At 41.0% G+C, this 23095-nt stretch overlaps 1 protein-coding gene across 1 annotated transcript; it reads left to right on the top strand.

Annotated features, from left to right (window-relative positions):
* Window positions 1-5495: 5495 nt before the first annotated feature.
* Window positions 5496-21498, top strand: LOC122760632 (nuclear factor 1 A-type-like; the record flags this gene model as incomplete). The annotated part of the gene is made up of 6 exons (XM_044015757.1): window positions 5496-5602; window positions 6488-6562; window positions 13429-13546; window positions 15403-15530; window positions 17752-17931; window positions 21272-21498. Coding segments are annotated over 6 exons (835 nt in total), but the record flags the coding sequence as incomplete, so codon positions are not given.
* Window positions 21499-23095: the final 1597 nt, after the last annotated feature.

Below are 23095 nucleotides of genomic sequence, written 5' to 3' on the forward strand. Positions count from 1 at the left end.
GGTAAGGTAAGGTAAGAAAAAGTAAGGTAATATAAGGTAAGATAAAGTAAGGTAATATAAGGTAAGGTAAGATAATGATATAAGGTAAGGTAAGATAAATTAAGGTAAGATAAAGTAAGGTAATATAAGGTAAGGTAAGATAATGTAAGGTAATATAAGGTAAGGTAAGATAAAGTAAGGTAAGATAAATTAAGGTAAGATAAAGTAAGGTAATATAAGGTAAGATAAAGTAAGGTAATATAAGGTAAGGTAAGATAATGTAAGGTAATATAAGGTAAGGTAAGATAAATTAAGGTAAGATAAAGTAAGGTAATATAAGGTAAGTTGTACTTGTATTGATCCTCAGGGTAAATTCAAATTGACACTTTGCTCAAAAAGCAGCAGCAAAAAGTTTTGAAAGAAAATAAAAACAGAAATTGGATCAAAAACAAAGTGACAGGAAAGTCTAAGAAAAGCAATAAAATAATAATAAAAAAGAGAATAAAATAATAAAATAGAAACACTGTAACCATTTATTACAAACATGTCACACACTGACTGTGAGTAAGTAGCTCATAAACTCACAAACGTTCCCTTTAATGTAGAAGAGGTTAAGAAAACAAAGAAAGTAAAGAGAAAAGAAAGAGAAGCAGCTCCGTGAAGTGGGCACTAAAAACCTGCCGTACATACGCAGGCAAATCAGTGCCACACAGAAACATTTAAAGAGAGAGAAACGGAGGTAGAGAGACATAAAGAGTGAACAGGACGGAAGCACACACACACTTTCCCTATTCTGCCTTTTTTTGGGAATCACCCTTGACTGCCCCTTCTCTTTCTAAGAAAAGCAGCAGTTCATGGAGAGGGAGAGAGAGAGAGAGAGAGAGAGAAGGAGGAGCGGGGGTGAGCGACCTCCAGGGACACAGAGTTTGACTTTCCCACAAAGAGAGGGAGAGAGAGAGAGAGAGAGAGAGAGAGACCTCTGCCCTCCTTCTTCTTCTCTCTCTCCTTCTTCTTGGTCACATGAACAGAGAGAAACAAATGAATGTGTCAGTGTGTGTGTGTGTGTGTGTGTGTGTGTGTGTGTGTGTGTGTAGGAGAAACAGATGATTTTTTTATTCTTGACTGAAAAAGTAAAAGCACACAGCTGCGTTTGTCTTTTATTTTTTGTGAGGCTTTAAGTCGTTTGTTGTCTCAAATGGAAACATGAAAGTTTATAACAAAAAGTGTCTTCTAGAAGTTTTATTTTGAAGTCTGATCATATTAGAGTGAAGTGCATTTCAAAATAAAATCACAGCAGTGGTGTCACGTTAACGTTTGTCTTACAGTAGACTTTTATTTTGAAAGACAGGTGCTAAAATAGATAGGTTTTGACCTTTAATTTGAAGGCCGTGTTTACTGCTGTGTACAGAAGGCTTTTATTTTGTTGTGTGTTTTTTGGACACCCTCGTGCACCTTCTGCCCCTGAGTTGTGTGTGTGTGGGGTGCAGAAGCAGTCTGCTCCCACGCCTCATTAGCATATTTAATTAACCTGGGGGGGGCCGTCTGAATGAGGGGTGGTGGTGTTTGTGGGGGGGGCAGTGTGTGAAAGTGCCCTGCAACACACACCCATGAGCAGCACCCTTTACCCCCCCCCTCGTTGCCGTGGTTGCGGGCTGATGCTCTTTGTTTTAAGCTGCTGAAGCGAAGAGTCTCAGTGAACAGCATGCAAAACAAGGCTGATAAATGCTGCACTTTGTCTGTGTGTGCGTGCGGGGGGGGGACTGTGAAACAGTGTAACCGTATGTTTAAAGTGGTTACAATATCATAATCCTGTCCAGACCTGGTCCTGACCATCCCTATGATAGGTGTTTAGGTCCCAGTCCAGCTCTGCTAGACCAGATACCCATATTTAATAATTATGACTTTTTAATCAGCCCATTATTTACACACATGACACATTTTTGTTCACAGAAACTCAACAGAATCAAATTCTGATTCACAATGTCCTGATTTTCAATAAGATTTGTGATTGTGTTATTTTCACAATAACAATGTGTCTCTCTAACCTGGTGAATCAATAACAAACATTCATGTTTACAAAATAATTTGACAAGTTTCAAAATATCCTGCCTACAATCGGCAACAGACTTTTTGAAGTGATTAACAGGTTGTCCAGTGGAGGGCGCTGTGAGCATAACAATGATACTATGTTGTTTTGAATTGACATGGTCACGTGAGACTATCCAGGTCACGTCTTGCAAGATTTGAGCACCTTGACACAGGAAGTGACATATATTTAAGGTCGATGTAAGGATTTTATCAATTTGATATTGAATCTTCAAAATATAAAAATAAAAGTCCATTCAAACAGATCTTTTTTCCCTTTAAACCAGCCCTAGTTGCTAAAACTTAATTTTATCATCCAAAAGTTTATTTATTGATTTTTTAGTTGATGACCTCATCAGATGGAGAAATACAATATAATTGTGGAATTTATGGACTAAAAAAAAAAATCTGCATCAATTTTGGGTATAATCTGACATGAAAACAGTAAAAACAGCAGTTGTCTGGGGATTAAAGTGCAGAGAAACACATGAAACACAGTTGCAGTGTTCATACAGAGTTTCAGATTTACTGTAATTTTATCAGTGGATTTTTGTAAAAAGGTCTGGTTTCCTTCAGAAACAGTCAAATAAAATGTCATTTATTTGTGTAGCACAAATTCACAGCCTAATCTGCTCATTTGAAGCTTTAATTTAAGCTCTTATTGTCAATAATAACTCTGAAAACATTCAACAGTAGTAATCTTTGCACCGGCAACAGTTTGATAATTACATTTGATCATAATTAAAAAGTTTCAGCTTTACCGGACGTTTCCAATAAAAAGCCGACCCGACTCAGTTCCATCCATCTCAGTCGGGTCCTGAGTCATGGCCCCGGCAGCCCGGGCTCCAGGGGGATGATGGGTAATATTTCTTCCACTCCCCCGCCTGCTTTATCTGCAGCGCGGCCGATCGATGCTCTTGAAGCCGCTAAATCATTTGCAGGAGCGGAGCTGCAGCGGAGCAGCAGAGAGCATGCTGGGAAAACACACACACACACACACACACTCTAAATAGTGATGGTGCTTTGCTGATTAGATAATCAACAGGGAGGAAGATAATGTTAATGCTGTGTCGTGCCTGGGTTTACCAAGAGAGAACCGAGCTAACATGCTAATCCTATCAACCTCACTTGTAAACGAAGACATTCGTAAAAGAAGAAACAGACGTTGAGAACAAAAATATGGAAGTAATGGAGTTATTTTAGCTGACTCGTCTGAAATCTTCATTTATCAGTAGGACGTTATCATGTTAGCATCAGGCTAGTATCTTTTTGCTGACTCATTTTCCTCCAACATGGCGTAGATTTGAGGCTCACACTGTTAAAAACACTGGCCTCCATTTTGTAAAGTACCAAACACAACAAAATGAGTCGCTCGCAAATGGTACTATGCTTCTAACAATAATGCATTAGCATGCTTTGCTAGTGGCGCGCTATGGTTGAATAATGTGTGTCATATATCAGAGGGGAGTCATGTTAGCATCAGGCTAACATCTTAGCGCATTTCCCCGCTGACTCATTGTCCTCTAAAGTGGCTGAAGATTCGGAAACACTCAAAAATGGTGGCTTTCTTTTCATGTTGGTTCTGTGTTTATAATTGGGATGTGTTAGCGTGCAATGCTAGTAACATTCTACAGCCCCACCCAGTCTCTCTACAAAAACTTATAGCGCCCACACACACAGGGGAAAAACTATGCAATAATGTGCGTGATATGTCAGAGGAAGTCATGTTAGCATCAGGCTAACATCATAGCCCTGTTTTCCACCGATTCATTGTCTTCTAAAGTGTCTGTAGATGAAGAAACAGGCTGTTAAAAACACTGAAAAGGTTTCGATAGCTTCCTAGCATCGTTTCACTTTGGTTCTTTGTGATAACTGTGATGCATTAGCTCACGGTGCTAGTAAAATGCTACAGTCAAGCTTGTCTAGGCCCGTCATCAGCACAGTAACCAACAAATGATGATTTTTATTTCATTTTACAAGTTTTCTGGTGAAAAGTTTATGTTCATGCGCGTCAATGTCCATTTTTAAGTGGTTTTACTGAAATCCTGGCGTTTTTCGAGAGGTTATACAACGACTGCACTGCTGGTTTTAGAGAATCTTCCACAGAATCTTTCACAAAATCTTTCACAGAATCTTTCACAGAACCAACAGAAGTGTCAGCAGTGAATGGAGCGACAGCTGTTTCAGTGTGAATCACTGAACTCTCGCTGTTCTGACTCTGTCACTGATCTGTGATTAACTCACTGTCAAATAAAGTCGACTCAGCTCAGTGACGTCAGAGACAACAGTTCCCTTTAACGTTAAAACAGAGAAGCAGAACAAAAGAATCAGATTAATGTAACAGCAAATCTATCTATCTATCTATCTATCTATCTATCTTTAACAGTAAATTAACAGCAGGTTTCTGCATCATTCTATAGTAAATGACATTAAAGTGACAGCTGTTTACTGCACCTTCACATGTATGGCATATACTTGAGGTCTCATACTCGTGGCTCAAGGGCCACATGTGACTCTACAATCAATATCATGTGGTCCGCAACTTCATACCAAGCTATAATGACCAATTTCTATATGTTTTTATAAGAAAAAAAAAATCATTGTGCATTATAATAACTTTATTTTTGTGAAGTATATTGTGATACATATCAACACAGACACTTTTATTTTGAAATGTTGGAAAAGGCAACTCCTGAACAGTTGCTTTTTCCCAAAAATGTAAAAGTAAATACACTTGGCCCGCCCCCTGCTGGCCAGACAAGACACTCATTGACCCCAGGTCCCTGTCATACACAGTGTTACTGTGATTTCATTGTATTTCCTGTCCCAGTATAGTAACACCTGTAGTGACTTTCAAAATAGAACACAAAAATACAGTCTTCTATTATTATAATAACAATCAAATTGACAGAGCTTGGACAATGATAGTGATGTGATTTATTTTGAAAATCACACTTCAAGCCTGTGAAACAGTGTATGAATGGACGTGGATTTGCTGTTTTGGATCTGTGGATCTATGGAAGCCTGGATGTTGTTGCTTCTGAGTTTGGTCGAGTTTGAAGTTTGTTGCAGCTTCACGTGGTCGATATGCGTCACTGTGTGTGTGTGTGTGTGTGTGTAGCAGTAAGTGTACACACACACAGGGAGAGTCTGCAGGTGAAACCAGAGTCTTGTATGAAGATCAATACAAACACAGAGTAATATTAATAGTAGTAGTAAAGGTGTGTGTGTTATTGTGATACACTCTGCTTTATTTCCTCAATGTATGAATGAATTCATAACAACAATAATAATAATAATGCATTTTATTTGTTTGCGTCTCAAAATCACCTTATGTACAATACAAACACATGATGAGTTAAAAAGACAATAAAAGTGGACGGTGCTGTGTCATCATCGTTTAAGTCTCTAAGTTTATTGTTATTATAAAGAAGCTGTTCCTCATCTGCATTTGTCTCTTCTTCTTCTCCAGAGTCTTCCCAATCAGAGAGTCCCAACCAGGCCAGTGATTCTGACATCAAGGAGCAGCCAGAGAACGGTGAGAGTAATGTTGGACATTCATGACTGGAGGGGACATTGCATGGACTTACATTCATTTCCTGGAGACTTACTCTAACTTTAACCACAATTACTACTGGCCTAATCCTAACCCTGACCCTAACCTTACCCTAACCTTAAAACATATTTTCACCTTAAAATGTAGTTATTTACGTTGTTGGGACTTGATTTTTGTCTCCACAAGGAAGACAAGTCCCCATAATGTGACTGTGTAAACAGTTTTAGGTCCCCACAACATTAGTGATACCTGGACACACACACACACACACATATTGAAACTGATATTATATGACTAGAAGTAGTGCCTGTGAATAATGTAATAATAGTAGGGTTTTTATTCATACTACTGTAAATGACTACAACATCAGTGCTACACAGTACAGTACAGCTCACTACAGTACACTACAGTACAGCTCACTACAGTAAACTACAGTACAGCTCACTACAGTAAACTACAGTACAGTACAGCTCACTACAGTACAGTACAGCTCACTAGAGTACAGTACAATACAGTCTCTTTTATATATGTATATTTCAGGCTGAAGTCGTTTTAAAAGACTGACTTGTTTAATAATATTAAATATGAATAATGTTTTTACAGCAGTTTTTGGGAAGGTGACATTTTCTGCCACGAGGAACAAATGAGTAACTCTTAAGAGTTGAACCACCCAAATCCACAGCTGACCTACATGAACAACAATCATGTTTCTCTAACAGTTTAACTGAAATGATATTTTAATTACTGTTATCCATGACCTTGCTGCAACCCAGCACCCTCTTGCTGTCAGGCAGCAGTTCAAACCACTGCACCGCCGTGCCGCCCGCTGTGTCATAATGACCCTCTCTCTCTCTCTCTCTCTCTCAGGTCACCTGGGCTTCCAGGACAGTTTTGTGACACCAGGCGTCTTCACAGTGGCCGAGCTAGTACGAGTCTCACAGAGTAAGTTCAGCTGTCTCTCTCGCTGTGTCTCTCTAACCTTTAAACCTTTAACCTATTTCTAATTCTAACCCTAACCCTAAAACCAGGTCTTAATCCTAAAAAAAGACAGTTAAAGATGTGTGGACCAGACTAAATGTCCTCACAACGATAGGTTTGTTAGACAGTGATGGTCCACACACACACACACACACACACACAAACACAGAAATGTCCTCCTCAATGAGTCGTGTGATTTGTCTCAAGTGGTAAAACCAACGAGTTCCTGTAGAAACTGTCACTTTGTTCTCGTCAACAAGTAAAAGTAATAATACGTCAGCGTTGTAGTAAAAAAGTTCTGACAAAAGTTGTACTTTGAAATTGTGAAATCTTTGAGATATGAGATGATTTTTCCAGTGGAAAAACGTTGCTGGACTAAATGATGATGATGATGGACAATATGGAAAATACATAACCTTGCTTTTCTGTATCAAACTTCACTTGAAGATTTCTGATTATTGATGACATCACTCATCAGCTGTTACTGAGCTGCTTTAATGATAAGGAAGTGTCACAGAGGGGGAGGGGCCTGTGTGATAGACAGAAGGGACAGGAGAGAGAGAGAGAGAGAAACGTGACCTTTAAAAAGTGCCGACACGCAGGAGGGAGAGAGAGAGAGAGCGCAGTGAGATCTATATGAGTCTGTCGATCGCCCACCGCTAACAATAGCCAATGTAAAGTGCCTGTCAGCACACACACACACACACACACACACACACACACACACACACACACACACGCGTGAGCCTTTATCAAAGAGTCATTGATCACACACACACACACACACTGCTTGATCAGATGCACGCCACTGCGCCGAAAAATGCAATCTCAATCACACACACACACACTGCACACACACACACACACACACACACACACACAGTGAAGTATCTGAATGACAGTATACTGCAGGTCTCTGCACCAAGTACTAATATACTAATACCACAGTGTTTATGTTTTAATATGCCATAGTTTAGTACTGGAAACAGTCTTTATATAAAACACTGTGGTACTGTAGTGTTGAAGTACTCTGCCACGAGTAAGTACAAGTACTGTAGTGCTGCTAAAGTACTGCGTTCAGAGATAGAGTCTGTTGGAACAGATGGTGAGAGTTCAAGTTTCCTCCTCCTCATTGAATATTTAATATTTAATAAAATTAGGGCAAAGTATTGAGTAATAAATGTGTCTGAGCTGCAACACACACACACGCACACACACTGCAACATGTGCACACACACTCTCACACGCAGAGAGAGACATAAATGTGTTCACAGATGCACACACCCTTTCTCCTCTGTGTGTGTGTGTGTATTGTATTGGTCAGCAGATTTGCAGCGATTCAGCTCTGGAAAAATCACTTATAGATTACAGTGTGTGTGTGTGTGTGTGTGTGTGTGTGTGTGTGTGTGTGTGTTGCACAGGTTTGTGTTTGCTCAGCTTTATCGTTTTGTCTATACATTTTTTGCAAAATAACAAAAAGAATCTTGTTACAATACACACAGTAACAGCCCAAACACACACACACATATATGTACATATACACACATATATGTACATATACATGTGTGTGTGTTCACGTATGTATTTTTATGATCGTATGTACAAATGCGATGAAAGAAAGCTTCTTTATCTAAAGCAGCTAACGAGATGCATTCAAGAAACCTCGTAAACTTCATTCACCTCAAACGTAAAACCAAAACACAATAAAAAGAATTTTTTAACTTTTAAGTACTAATGTGTAAAAAAGAATCTTTTACAGTTCCAGTGTAAAGTTGCACTAACATTTCCTTCAGTAATAAGAAAAATCTTCTTCAATTGATTAAATTGTTCTTGTTTTAAGAGAAAGAAAATCTGTTTGAATTCTTAAAAGTTTTTTTTAAATTGAGTCACTTTCAGACTTTTCTTTACAACTAGAAAAAAATTGATAAAATGACCGAGATTGAGGTTCTTAAACAAACAAACACTGAAAAAAAAGCCACATTTCTGGGAAATGTTTGCTGAAAAAGGAAAAAAAAAATCCTGGTAAATAAATTTTGCTGTAGAACGTTGAAAAAATGATTTGTTGAAATCAAATAACCGAGGAACAGGATTTTCTTTTCTTTTTTCAATATCAAAAACAACTGCACGACCTTTAAAGTGTGCTGGAAACTTTGTATTTACTATACTGGGTTTGAAAGAGGTTGTAATTCTAAAACTTGGTGTGTATATATACTTATATGTATATGTGTGTCTATGTATACATGTATATATACATACATATGTGTATATATATGTATATATATATATATATACATATATATATATACTGTATATCACAGCAGAAAAATGTCCTTGTTTTAAGAGAAATAAATGTGTTAATGGGATAAGTAAACTTTACTTTTGGACTTAAATGTGCCTTAAATGTCCCTTAGAAAAAAACCCTTTATGTTCTTAAACAAACTATTGTTGTGGTTGTTTAAACACAGTTTTATAATCACAGCGTTTTTCACAGATTTACGTTTAAGTTCCGTTTCTTTCACACTTTTATTTTTATATTATTCTATATTTTATTTAATTTAGATTATTATTATTTTTCTATCGAATTTCACAGAAATTAATCTGATTCGTCTTTGTTGGAAATCCAGCCGCTACACACACACACACATACACACACACACACACACACACACACACACACACACAGGGGACAACTGACCAGAAGATGAGAGCTGGTCAGGGCTGAGGTGAAGGATTTGGGGGTGTGGGGGTTTTGGGGTACTGACTGGACACACACACACACACACTCACACTTACACACACACACACTTACACACACACACATACACAGTGGGTGACCTTGGTGTTGCGCAGCCATTACACAATTCACTGGCAAACCAATCGAATCTCTCTCTGTCGATCAATATCCTATTAAAGCAGCACACAAAGAGAGAGAGAGGGAGAGCGAGAGAGGGAGGGAGGGCGAGAGAGAGAGAGAGAGAGAGAGAGAGGGGGAGTATAGGTTAGTGTAGCAGGTCTGTATCAAATGTAGTTGGTCAGTTCAGTCCATTTGTACAGACTCTGACTCCTCCTCCTCAATCATCCCTCGTTCTTTCTTTTTCCTCAGCTTCCTCTCTCTCTCTCTCTCTCTCCTTCTTCTTCTTCTTCTTCTTTTTCTTCTGTGCGTCGTCGTGGTCACATGACACTGACTTTAACGACAACTGAGGGACATTTTTTTAATGTTCGGTCCTTTGTAAAACGACTGTAGGGCAATAAAGTTTTCTGTTTTTGAAGACGAAGCCTTCACCTCAGTCCAGACCGCGCTGAGACAAGTCCTCGTCCTTTCAGAAGATTTAGGATTATTATTATCTTTATTATTATCTCAGAGCTTTATACAGTAGACGAGTTCCTCACAGTGACTGTGACTGGAGAGACTTTCTAACGTTTGGTAAAAGACTCCATTTCCACTCAGAAAATATTCACATTATCTCAAATATGGAGGATTTACTGTTACAGTTTGTTTTTTAAAACACGGAAAACATCCAGGCGTCTGCTTTTGTGGCCTTTTGAACCGAGCGACGCCAACACCTCATTGTAAACATAATCCCTTTCTACACTTACAGAGACTAATGTTTAAATATTATTGTATGAGTAACACAGTCTTTTTAAACTTATTTCAATAATAATATGTGAAAGTCATCTGTGTCTTCTATTATCATAAGACTTGAGACACACACACACACACACACACACACACGTGATGTAATGTAACCTCTGTTTGAAATACACGTTTTATTGTTTCTCATGTTTAATAGAGCGATCGATTTATCAGTTACTTTAAAGAGAGAAAAACAGCAGCAGAATAATCAATTAAGACAGGATTCATTCACTGCTTCATCTGAGATCATGTGTTCATCTGCACAGACGCTCACTCGCTCACTCCTTCAGCCACTTTGATGTTTATAGACACTTGTAACATGCTCAATCTGCTACACACACACACTCACACACACACACACACGCGGTGTTGCATGGCTGCAGTGCCAGCAGTACACCTTGCACAGTCTCTCACACACACACACACACACACACACACACTCTTCTTCATTGAGTGTCAGTAAAGATGATAACTCAGGATTTAAGGATTAAGTTGATATGATGCGCCACACACCACGCACACACACACACACACACACACACACACCACACACACACACACACACATACCTAGAGAGAACACACACAAAAAAGATAAGAAGGCAGCTGACCCACTTGGCACCTTCCAGTACCTTCATCCTGAGGCACACACACACAGGTTCACACAGCTTCCCTTCTGAGGACCCAGCATTGACGTCTCATTCATTAAACAGACAAACTTTAACTGTAACCACAGTTCAAATTCAGAAAATAATGGTAGTTCTGCCTCATTAGGACCAGGTTTTGATCGCCATGACGACGACAGGTCCTGACAAGGTCAGTGTTTATGACAAAAAAAGGTCTTAAAGAGGTGACAAATACGAGAACACACACACACACACATAGAGGGATGAAAAAGATGGATAAAGCTGCAGGCTGGTATGGATGAGACTCAAACGTCCCTCCTTCCTTCTGCCCTCTGTCGCCCCTGCACCACACACACACACACACACACACACACACACACACACACACACACACACACCTGGTGGCATGCCAACACCATATGGGCACCACAACACAAATGGCACAGAGATGTGCACTCATTTTATTAATAATAATAATAACAACAACAACAACAACAGTAATAATGAATTAGTCACGAGGTTCATCATCATCATCATCACATGGACAGTGATCTGTCATAGTCACATGTTTGGTGGCTCAGTGGTAGAGTGGGTCTGACACAGGTGAATACACAAAGATCCACTGACTCCTTGACTTCTGTGTTAGCGCCCCCTACAGCTGTTATTCTAATGTTTTTGCACAATAAAGATGTTTTTATAATGTAAATATAATGTAAAATAATGTGTTCATTTCACTACAGATGAGATTAAATGACCTCATATCGGTATCTGTATCGGCCTAAACACTTATGATCCCTAGTTAAAGTTAAACATCTCAGTATGAAGAACATTATCAGTAAAAGTCTTATGACATTTACTGTACTTAAGTATCAAAAGATACTGTAAAGCAGTTCATCGAGATTGTTAAAGCTCTATATAAATACAGACCATAATACCAACTCTTCTTCGAGTAAAAGTACAAGATGATAGAAATAGAAATAACAAAGTAAAGTACAGATATATCAGTGTTATACTTAAGTTACTTAATTATCGTATTCACACGAGTAAAGGACGACGATATATATCACTACATAGATATTTTGACCCGCCCCCCAATCTAATCTACCAATCAAATGACATGTAATGCTCAGCTTCTTTTTTTTTAGCAGAAACAGAACTTTCTTTCACTTTACGTATGAATCCGCACACACACACACACACACACACACACACACACACACACACACACGCACACAGACACACACACACGCACACAGACACACACACGCACACGCACACACGGACGTCGTACATCTTGTATAGTCTTGTAGAGGAGGATGTACAAAGTTACTCATCTTAACTGTGTAGTGTTTGGGGAACGTGTGTGTGTGTGTGTGTGTGTGTGTGTGTGTGTGTGTGTGTGTGTGTGTCCAGGACTATCTCTGCAGGGCAGAATGAAGGAGAAAGAGAGAGAGGGAGAGGACGGAAGTGCTGAGCTCAGCAGAAAACTACCCACCAGGTCCTGTCACTCCTCCCTCTCCTCCTCCTCCTCCTTTCATCCCATCACGCCATCATGCTCTCTGTCAATAAAGCGATGAAGAGGAGGGAGGGAGGGATGGATGGATGGTGGAGGGGTGCAGGGCGAGACGGATGTCCGGGCTTGAAGCTGATTGCTGCCTTTGTTCAGCAGGATTTTCAAATTGAAGCATTTGACAACAAAGAGTCGACTCTTCCTCTCCTTCTCTCTCTCACTCTCTTTTTCTCTCGCTCCCTCCTTTAATAGTGAAAGCCCTCGCAGGCCTTGTGTGGATGAGCTGCTCTCCCCTGAGAGAGAGAGATGAGGAGGAGGAGGAGGAGGAGGGTAAATGACAGAAGATAGACAGATCACACAGGGAAGGAGAGTGAGAAGAGGAGGAGAAGAACGTGGTTTTCTTTGTATCGTACGACACAACATAAAAAACACTGTGACAAACCCTAATATTTAATCTGTAAATATGAGTGTGAAGAGAGGGCGGAGCCTCAGATTATCTCAGATTACCTCTGTAAACACAGTGAGGAGGAAGTCAGATGATAATCCAGATTGTTGAAGGATCCTGACATCACCTGTGTCGGCCTCACTTGGACACTTTCATTGTAAATATATGTTGCATATGTAACAGAAACAACTACACTTCCTGTTCCGGTTTCAAAATAAAAGCACTCTACTCCACGAGTGTCGAGCTCCGGTTAGATGTCACCCCTCCAAGGTAACGCCCCCCTCTGGCAGGAAACAATGCTGTTCACCTGTACAGACCCCCATGGTTCTCAAAGTGTGGTACGGGTACCATCAGTGGTACTTGGAGGAGAATCAGAAATACTGAGTAAACCAGGATCAGCTGCCAACATGGCGGCTGACGCGAGCTGACGTCAACTTCACGATCATTAACTGATCGACTAATTCTAACCATGTGACGTGTTGTGTCCGGATTCTGTGACCAGGTCTGAACAGAGACTCTGTAAGGAGGTCACACATGGGAGGAGAAGGAGGAGAAGGAGGAGGAGGAGGAGGAGCAAACCCACTTGATCTCACTGTCTGTGTCTCTGTCTCTGCAGCTCCCATCGCAGCCGGCACCGGTCCAAACTTCTCACTGGCCGACCTGGACAGCTCCTCCTACTACAGCATGAGTCCAGGAGCCATGAGGAGACCCCTGCCCAGCACCTCCTCCTCCAGGTACACACACACACACACACACATCTCGCCTTCCCCTTCAAATCTCACTGTAAAACAGGGATTATATAATCTGACATCAGTGTTAATCCAACACTGGTCACTCTGATCTGATATAATCCATAAAGTCTTATTATCATTATTGTTATTATAAATGTTATACAAGTGAAGTGTGTGTCTTTTAAAGCGTTACTAACTCCATAACTCCGCCCACTGCCTGAGGAGGGGGCGTGGTCGCATGTACAACGACACGTGTCATGTGTAAATTTACGTGTCAATCATCTGCATTTCTTTCACAGCGTTCTCGTTAGATAACAACTCTCTTTCTTCCCCTAAATCAATCTGTGATTCATTGATTTATTGATTGATAAAAATAACAGAATAATTACGACAGACAGAAAAGTAAGCGTCACTTTCATTACAGATTATAGTCCACATGATCTGGGATTAATTTCAGGATATCTCCAGTTTATAATCTGTGTTCAGGACAGAATTAAAGTCAGAGATAATATGTATTAGCTCGTGTTATAGTATTGATAATCTGATTCATAAAGTTTCTTCATAAAATCACTCACTGTGCTCCTGTAGATTATACGACAACAAATCGTTTTATTCAAAATATGGACCAAAGTCATCATCACCACACAACACAGATCTTTGTAGAAGGAGGTTTCTGCTGTTTGTGATGATGATTAATAACAGTAACACACGTGTGTGGCCACGGTCACCACACGTGTTTCCTCGCGGCCTCAGTTCACTCAAAGAAAAAAAAAGAAACGATTTTATTAGATTATTTATGTGTTTAAAACATGAAAACAAAATAAAATACATATATACATGTGTTTCATCTCTTACACAGACGTCTGTGTGTGTGTCCTCTGTTGTATTGTTCCAGCCTTTACAAAGCAGTGCGCACACACACGCACAAACACGCACACACACACACGCTCGCAGGGTTTGCCCTGACCTCCTGTTAAATCGATGCGGTCACAAGAGTCGTCTGTCTGTCTGCTGAGATACCTGCCCCGCAGCGCACACACACACACACACACACACACAATGAACCACCTAGGGTGAGTGTGTGTGTGTGTGTGTGTGTGTGTCCTGACTTTTTACACTTACTCCTCTCTGACTCCACACACACCTCTCTAGAGACATCCCCCCCCACACACACACACACATGCACACACACACACACACACACACACACAGCTGCAGGGCGAGTGAAGTAGATCCATATGGAAATATTTAAGTCTTTATTGAAGTCAAACACTCATTCATACGTATAGATGTGACTGTACAGAGAGGCCACACACACACACACACACACATCATTCAACATTATGCTCAAGTGTGTGTGTGTGTGTGTGTGTGTGCGTGTGTGTGTGTGTGGAGCATTAAACAGACCTGTTTAAAGGTTTAAAGGTCTGCTTTAAATAACGATGTTAAACCATTTTTTATGTTATTAACAACTCTAAAAAATAATACAGCTTATTTTAAGCTTAAATGTCCAGAAACTGACTGTGATATAAGAAGTGTGTTTGTGTTTTGTAAAATATTATTAATAAGATAGAATAAAAAAATGATCATTATTTCATGTTATTGTCAATATTTTTTGATATTATTCACAATTTATTTTTATTATTCTGTCCGGCAATTCTTCTAACACCGTGTCTTCTCTGTGTCTTCTCTGTGTCTTCTCCATGTCTTCTCCATGTCGTCTTCGTGTCGTCTCCGTGTCTTCTCCGTGTCTTCTCCATGTCTTCTCCATGTCTTCGTGTCTTCGTGTCCTCCCTGTCTTCTCCGTGTCTTCTCCGTGTCTTCTCCGTGTCGTCTCCGTGTCGTCTCCGTGGGTCCAGCTCTGCCAAGAGGATAAAGTGTATGGAGGAGGACGTGGACAGTCCAGGAGAAGAGTCCTATTACCCGAGTCAGGGTCGCTCTCCGGGCAGCGGCAGTCAGGCCAGCAGCTGGCACGACGTGGAGCCAGGTAATACCCAAGCCCCGCCCCCTCCTCGCCGTCAACAGACAACACACACACCCTAATATATTAATTTATATACTGTTATACATAAACCCGCCTCCCCTGCCCCGCCCCCTCCATACACACACATCCCAACTTTAACCTGCCTAACTGCAGCGATGCTTCCATGTAACTGTGTGTGTGTGTGTGTGTGTGTGTGAGAAAACTTCCCCCTCTCTCATTGGCTGGAGGTATTTCTTTTAAAATCATACATTAATGAATCAATAAAAGTCTGAAAACAGACTCATGCACGCTGGGGTCAAAGGTAAATAAATCAAGGAGAAACTGGAATTACATTTTAAAACACAGACAGGTTTACTATTATAAGATAATCCTGTGGGTTTTGAGAATTAAGGTAAGGAAATTTAAGGATTTAAGGTAAGGAAATTTAAAAAAAAAAGGAGTTTGTTTTTGTTGTTTATTTCTTCATCATTATCTTTGTGTCTGATTTTAAATCAAAGTGTCACACATGGAGAGAGGGTGGAGGGCAGTTAATCTGGTTAATCTGGTTAATCTGACCATGGTGGTAATTTTTCTGTTGGTTTCCTGTCGACCTCTCCGTCACTGACGGTGATGCTTCATGGTTGAGGTTCTCTCTCTCTCTCTCTCTCTCTCTCTCTTCATCAGTATATTCATGCAGCTTTTCTTCTTTTTCTTTTCTTTTCCTCTCTTTCGTTTCCTTCCTTTCTTTTCTTTCTCTCCTCTGTCTTGCGTTGGAAAGCTGGATATAAGCTGCGTGGCTCTCTAGCTAGCTCGTTCATCTCCCGACAAGGTAAAGACTATGAACACGCCTCCTTTTACTTCTGTCTACGTGTCTGTGAAACCGTTACCTTCTCCTCCTCCTCTTCTCCATCTCTTCCTCCTCTTCTCCTCCTCCTCTGATACCTGGATCAGGTCTGGTTTGTGGTTTTTTGGTGTTGTGAAATGTCTGCTTCAGTTTCCTGGAGTTGTTTCCTCTCCTTTCTTTGGTGTTCCTCGTCCTCCTCGTCCTCCTCCTTTATTCCCTAATCTTTCTTCATTGCCTCCTCTTCTCTTTTGTTCTCTTTTCCTAACTCTCCTCTCTACTCCTCCTCCTCTTTCATGTCCTTCCTGTTCTTGTCTCCTCTCCTCTTCTCTTATTTCCTCAACTTCTCTTCTTTTTTCCTCTCTTGTTCCCTTAGGCCAATTTCTCTCCTCTCCTCTCCTCTCCTCTCCTCTCCTCTCCTCTCCTCTCTCCTCTCCTCTCCTCTCTTTGTTCACACTGTCAGTTTTACGATAAGGCACCTGTGGTGCAGCATCCACCTCCTCCTCCTCCTCCACCCAGCAGCATGTTGATGACATCATAGTAGCTGTTTGTTTGTTTGTTTGTTTACTTGTTGGTTATTGCAAGAAGTGTGTGTGTGTGTGTGTGTGTGTGTGTGTGTGTGTGTGTGTGTGTGTGCTTGTGTGTGTACATGCAATTTATATCTTCCATATGATAATGGCAGTGAGTGGGAGGAAGGGTTAGTTGTTGGTTGGTTGGTTGGATGGATGGATGGATGGATAGATAGATAGATAGATAGATAGATAGATAGATAGATAGATAGATAGATAGATAGATAGATAGATTGCTGAAGAAAGAGAAAGTGCTGACTGCTTTGATTCTGCCTGACAAAACCTCTTCAGTTGTTCATCACTCTCTCTCTCACACACACACACACACACACACACACACACACACTCACACACACACACACACACACACACACACACACACACACACACACACTCACACAGCTTTGTTTCCTTTTTCATGAGAATATTTTTTAATTTTAAAACAGAGAGAAAAGTCGTGTTTAAAACTATTTTATCCTAAATCTCTGCTTATATCTCACATTTAGACTTATAGACTGGTATATATATATATATATATATATATATATATATATATATATATATATATATATATATATATATATAACAAAATTATACATAGATTTTATTCTAAATTATGTAGAAAGTCAAATCTTTATTTATGGAAGTGTGTGGGTTTATAAAACAGTCAGACCTGTTAGCCCCTCCCTCTTTGAGTTTAGGCCCCACCCAAACCACTATCCTCCCCTCCCTCCTCCTCCTCCTCCTCCATTGCAACCTCATAACAATGTAAATAAAACAGACAAACAAAATGGCTGCTCCTCATCCTCATCCTCATCATCATGGTTCTTGGCAGGGATGCCGTCGCCCGCTGCCGCCGCTCTAAAGAAGTCAGAGAAGTCTGGTTTCTGCGGAGCTGTGTCTTCACCGAGCGGCACCTCCTCTGCCTCCACCTCCTCCTCTTCTTCCTCCTCCTCCTCCTCCCCCCGAACGGCTTTCACACACCACCACCGGCCTGTCATTACCGGGCCTCGAGGTGAGGACCTCCAACAGCTGACCCTCCCAACAGTCCCACCTCCTCACCTCCCTCACTGCTCCTCCCTCACCTCCCTCACACACACACACACACCTCCCCCTCACTGTTAGTGACTGTAGGTTTTGTCAGGAGGAAAAACAGGAGGACGTGGAGACACACCTTTAGGGCTCTGTGTGTGTGTGTGCGTGCGTGCGTGTGTGGGTGGTTGAGTTGGGTGTGTGTGTGTGTGTGTGTGTGTGTGTGTGTGTGTGTGTGTGATATATCTTCCTTAGTTCCATGGCCCACCCACTCCTAATCTTCCTCCTTTTTCCTTTAGTCTAATGTGTGTTTCACAACAGCTGGCGTGTGCGTGTGCGTGTGCGTGTGCGTGGCGTGTGGCAGTGCGTGTGCGTGTCTGTGTGTACACTTGTTGTCACACTCTGTCAAACATTAAAATCATTGTTCATGATTTGAGACTCAGCTTTAGGGTCAGAATTATGTAAAGGTTAAAGGTTAAAGGTTAGGCCTTTAGTTGTGATGGACAATGGAATGAGTGTCCTCACCAAGACTTCAGTGTGTGTGTGTGGGGGTGTGTGTTCTTGCATCCTTACCTCTACAGGTTCTCATGAAGATCAAAACCTGGTCTGAATGAGGCAGAACCTGGTTAAGTTAAGTGCACAGTGGTTATAGTTAAGGTAAGGGTGAGTTATTAATTGCTTTCGGTCACTTGTTCAGGACCTTTTTTTTCTGTCATAAACACCGACCTCGTCAGGACCAGTAGTCTTCATGGAGACCAAAACCTGGTCCTAATGAGGCAGAACCTCATTCCTAAAGGGACTGGTTGAATTTAAAAAGTATGGATTGAGACAAACCAGGATCCTTAAATCCTCTTCAACAACGACGCGCCGTGATTTGGATCTTCTCCAGATGATTACACAGGATTAGTTTGGTCTAAATATTAGTCTTTTCACTTCCTCCTCCTTCACTCCACCATTCCTCCTCCTCCTCATTCTCCTCACTCTCCTCCCCCATCTCCTTCACCTCCTTATTTCCCCCCTGCGGTGCAGATGAAGGAGCTCTGCCGTTTAATTCTCCTCTTTTATTGTTTCTCAATCCACATCTTGATGGAAAATATCTTCTTCATGGAAAAGTTGGCAGAGGAGAGATGAGGAGGAGGAGGAGAAGGAGGAGGAGGAGGAGGAGGAGGAGGAGGGGGATGGTGTCTGAGCAGTGAGGCGAGGCAATTTGCAAAGTGGAACTAATCCCGGTCCTTTCTTCTGTGTTCAACATGCAGGGTCTTGATACACACACAGCGCGCACACACACACACACACACACACATGCTGCAGTTAAAGGAAGAGTCTGACTTTTTGGAAAAATCCTCCCGTCTGCAATTTTGCCCGAAGACGGACGAGAAGATCAATATCAATTTATTCTCTGTCCGTTCACTGGAGACTTTACATGTTTGCCTCTGCATAATTCACCATTGTGTTGTGTTGTTTGCACTCAGGCTGCAGATCACACTGTAACCTGTAGGGGGCGTACTGCTGAAGTGATCGCTCCCTGCACCAAAGTCCATAGAGAAACTGTGTGTTTTTACGTCACCTCCTTCTGTACGTTCACATGTTATTTTGTGAGTTCAGGGTTTGAGTTCAAGCCTTTGCTTAGATTTACCTCAGTGACACAAAGTGACCACACGAGGCAGCAGAGGACCAGCAGCTGCTGTGTCCCTACAAGCTAAAAACGCTGGTTTTCTCTATGGACTTTGGAGACGTTTATAAAATGACTCAAACTTCAGTTCTCAGTCAGAAAAGACCTCAAACATGGACCAGGTGATGATCACCAAGTTCTCTTCATATAACTTGGTCAATTTAAGTTGGAATGAGCTGAACCATTTTCTTTTTACAGTGTATGACTGTTCTATAAGGCGGCATTTTCTGGGAAATACAGACACTGTTACATCACATGAATCTAAATAACTGCGTATATACACACAGTAAAGCAGTTTGACAGTGTTAAAATAACATCAAATTTAATTCAATGCAAGTCTTTATATTTAACTATTAATGTTAGAGAGTTCTGTACTCAGTCTGGTTCTAATCACAACTGGTGTTAAAGACTGTGACTTTAAACAGTTGTCATTGACATGAGCAGATACTAGCCTATTAGCTTAGCATTAAGACTGTAAGCTTTGGGTAACAGAACTAGCCTCTTAGCTTAGGATAAAGGCTTTAAGCATTGGGGAAACAGAAATAGCTGATTAGCTTGGCATAAAGAATGTAAGCATTGGGGAACCAGAACTAGCCTGTTAGCTTAGCATACAGGCTTTAAGCATTGGGGAAACAGAAATAGCTGATTAGCTTAGCCTAAAGACAGTAAGCATTGGGGAAACAGAACTTGCCTATTAGCTTAGCATACAGGCTTTAAGCAGTAGAAAGGAGTTACCTCGACTTTTAAAAAAATGTATGTTTTTTTGTTTTGTTTTGAACATTTATGTGAGTTTTTCTTGAAGTTTTAACTTTAGAGATGTGAAAAAGTGAGCACACACAGACACACACACACACACACAGACAGGTGGTTGTACAGACTTGTACAGAGAGTGAGGTCATTTGTATTAGTGTATATACACAATGCAGAGTGTGTGTGTGTGTGTGTGTGCGTGCATGTGTGTGTGTGTGAGAGAGAGCAGAGAAAGCCATCCATCTGATGATTACTGTAAACACACACACACACACACACACACAGGGTCAGTGTGTATTATCAGAGTGATAAATCACAGCAGACTTTAAGTGAATTAGTGCAGCAGCTTTAACTCTCCATCCATCCCTCGCTCTTTCTCTCTCTCTTTCTTTACATTCAAATGTCTCTCTCTGTGTCATTTCCAGTCTCTCTATCAGTGTCTCCCCCTCTCTCTGCCCTCTGTTATATCACTCTTTATTCTCCTCTCTCTCTCTCTCTGACCACAGCTCTATACATCACAGTCCTTAACGAGGCCTCAGCCACTAACGAGCAATCAGAGAATATTAGACCAATTAGAGCCTTAATTAGATTGGAGGAGAGGAGAGGAGAGGAGAGGAGGAACCAGGATGAGGAGAACCCCGCTTACTTTTGTTTTGATTGACAGCTCTGTGAGAACTGCATTGTGGTCTGTGGTGAATGTTTCATCTGCTCTGCTGTGTCCATCATCATGTATTTGCATGTTAAGCCACGCCCCCTCTCTGATTAACTTCAAAAAGTCTCTCCCCTTACCTCCTCCCCCTCACTTAACTCTCTCGATCTCTCAACACGATGTCCTTGTCATAATTTTGTCTCTGATTCTCTCCCCGTCCTCACCTGTCCTCACCCCCTCCCTCTCCCACAGCGAGCCCCCATGCTCCGCCCTCCAGCCTCCACTTCTCCTCCTCCCCCATCCTGCAGCAGCCCGGCTCCTACTTCTCTCACCCGGCCATCAGGTATCACCCGCAGGAGACGCTCAAGGAGTTCGTCCAACTGGTGTGTCCTGACTCCGCCCAGCAGGCCGGACAGGTGGGCTTCCTCAACGTAAGCACACACACACTCACACTCACACACTCACTCACTCACACACTCACACACTCACACACTCACTCACACACTCACACACTTTCTCATAATACACAGAGACTCATATGAGACGGGTTTTCCGTCCTCTGCAAAGGTGGGATCAGAAAACACTGCAGTGTGTGTGTGTGTGTGTGTGTCCTGTCTGCACTGAGATAGTTGATATATCTTTGTCTAGACACTGAATCAATACACCCTCCACCATCACACACACACACACACACACATTTTGCATACGTGGTAAAAAGTGAACATGAACTGATCAATAACCAGAAACTCTGAGTGTCGGTGATTTTATTTTTGTCATTTTAGTGACTTTGTTGAAGGATTTATACTTTAATAAATGACTGATTGCAGAGATGATACTGATACTGATACTGATACTGATATTGAGCATTGTATCAAAATCATTGGATCAGATTTTGGAAAGAGAAACATTTTAATCCTAATATCTGTATAAATCCTATATATTTCATGGTTCACAGACTGTAAAACCAGCAACAGCATTTATATCAGCAAGTATCGGTATCAGTTGTGTTATTGGTTTCAGTAGATACTTGAGGTTGTGTTATCGGTATCAGTAGATACTTGAGGTTGTGTTATCAGTATCAGTAGATACTTGAGGTTGTGTTATCGGTGTCAGTAGATACTTGAGGTTGTGTTATCGGTATCAGTAGATACTTGAGGTTGTGTTATCGGTATCAGTAGATACTTGAGGTTGTGTTATCGTGTCAGTAGATACTGAGGTTATGATATCGGTGTGATACTTAGTGGTTATGGCTCAGTAGATACTTGAGGTTGTGTTGTCTGTATCAGTAGATACTTGAGGTTGTGTTATTGGTATCAGTAGATGCTCATGGTTGTGTTATCAGTATCAGTAGATACTCATGGTTGTGTTATTGGTATCAGTAGATACTCATGGTTGTGTTATCAGTATCAGTAGATACTTGAGGTTGTGTTATCGGTATCAGTAGATACTTGATGTTGTGTTATTGGTATCAGTAGATACTTGAGGTTGTGTTATCGGTGTCAGTAGATACTTGAGGTTGTGTTGTATCAGTATACTGAGGTTGGTTGTCAGAGTGCAGATACTTGAGGTTGTGTTATCAGTATCAGTAGATACTTGAGGTTGTGTTATTGGTATCAGTATGATGTTGTGTTATCGTATCAGTATACTCATGGTTGTTATTGGTATCAGTAGATATCATGGTTGTGTTATCAGTATCAGTAGATACTTGAGGTTGTGTTATCGGTATCAGTAGATACTTGATGTTGTGTTATCGGTATCGCAGATACTTGAGGTTGTGTTATCGGTATCAGTAGATACTTGAGGTTGTGTGCTCGATATCAGTAGATACTTGAGGTTGTGTTATCGGTCAGTAGATACTTGAGGTTGTGTTGCCAGTATCAGTAGATACTTGAGGTTGTGTTATTGGTATCGGTAGATACTTGAGGTTGTGTTGTCAGTATCAGCAGATACTTGAGTTGGTTGCAAGTAGATGCTCATGGTTGTGTATCATATCAGTAGATACTCCTGTGTTGTGTTATTGAATCAATGTAGATACCTCATGGTTGTTGTATCAGTATCAGTAGATACTTGAGGTTG

The sequence above is a fragment of the Solea senegalensis genome, unplaced genomic scaffold (assembly GCF_019176455.1).
Source record: "Solea senegalensis isolate Sse05_10M unplaced genomic scaffold, IFAPA_SoseM_1 scf7180000013839, whole genome shotgun sequence".
NCBI lineage: Eukaryota > Metazoa > Chordata > Actinopteri > Pleuronectiformes > Soleidae > Solea > Solea senegalensis.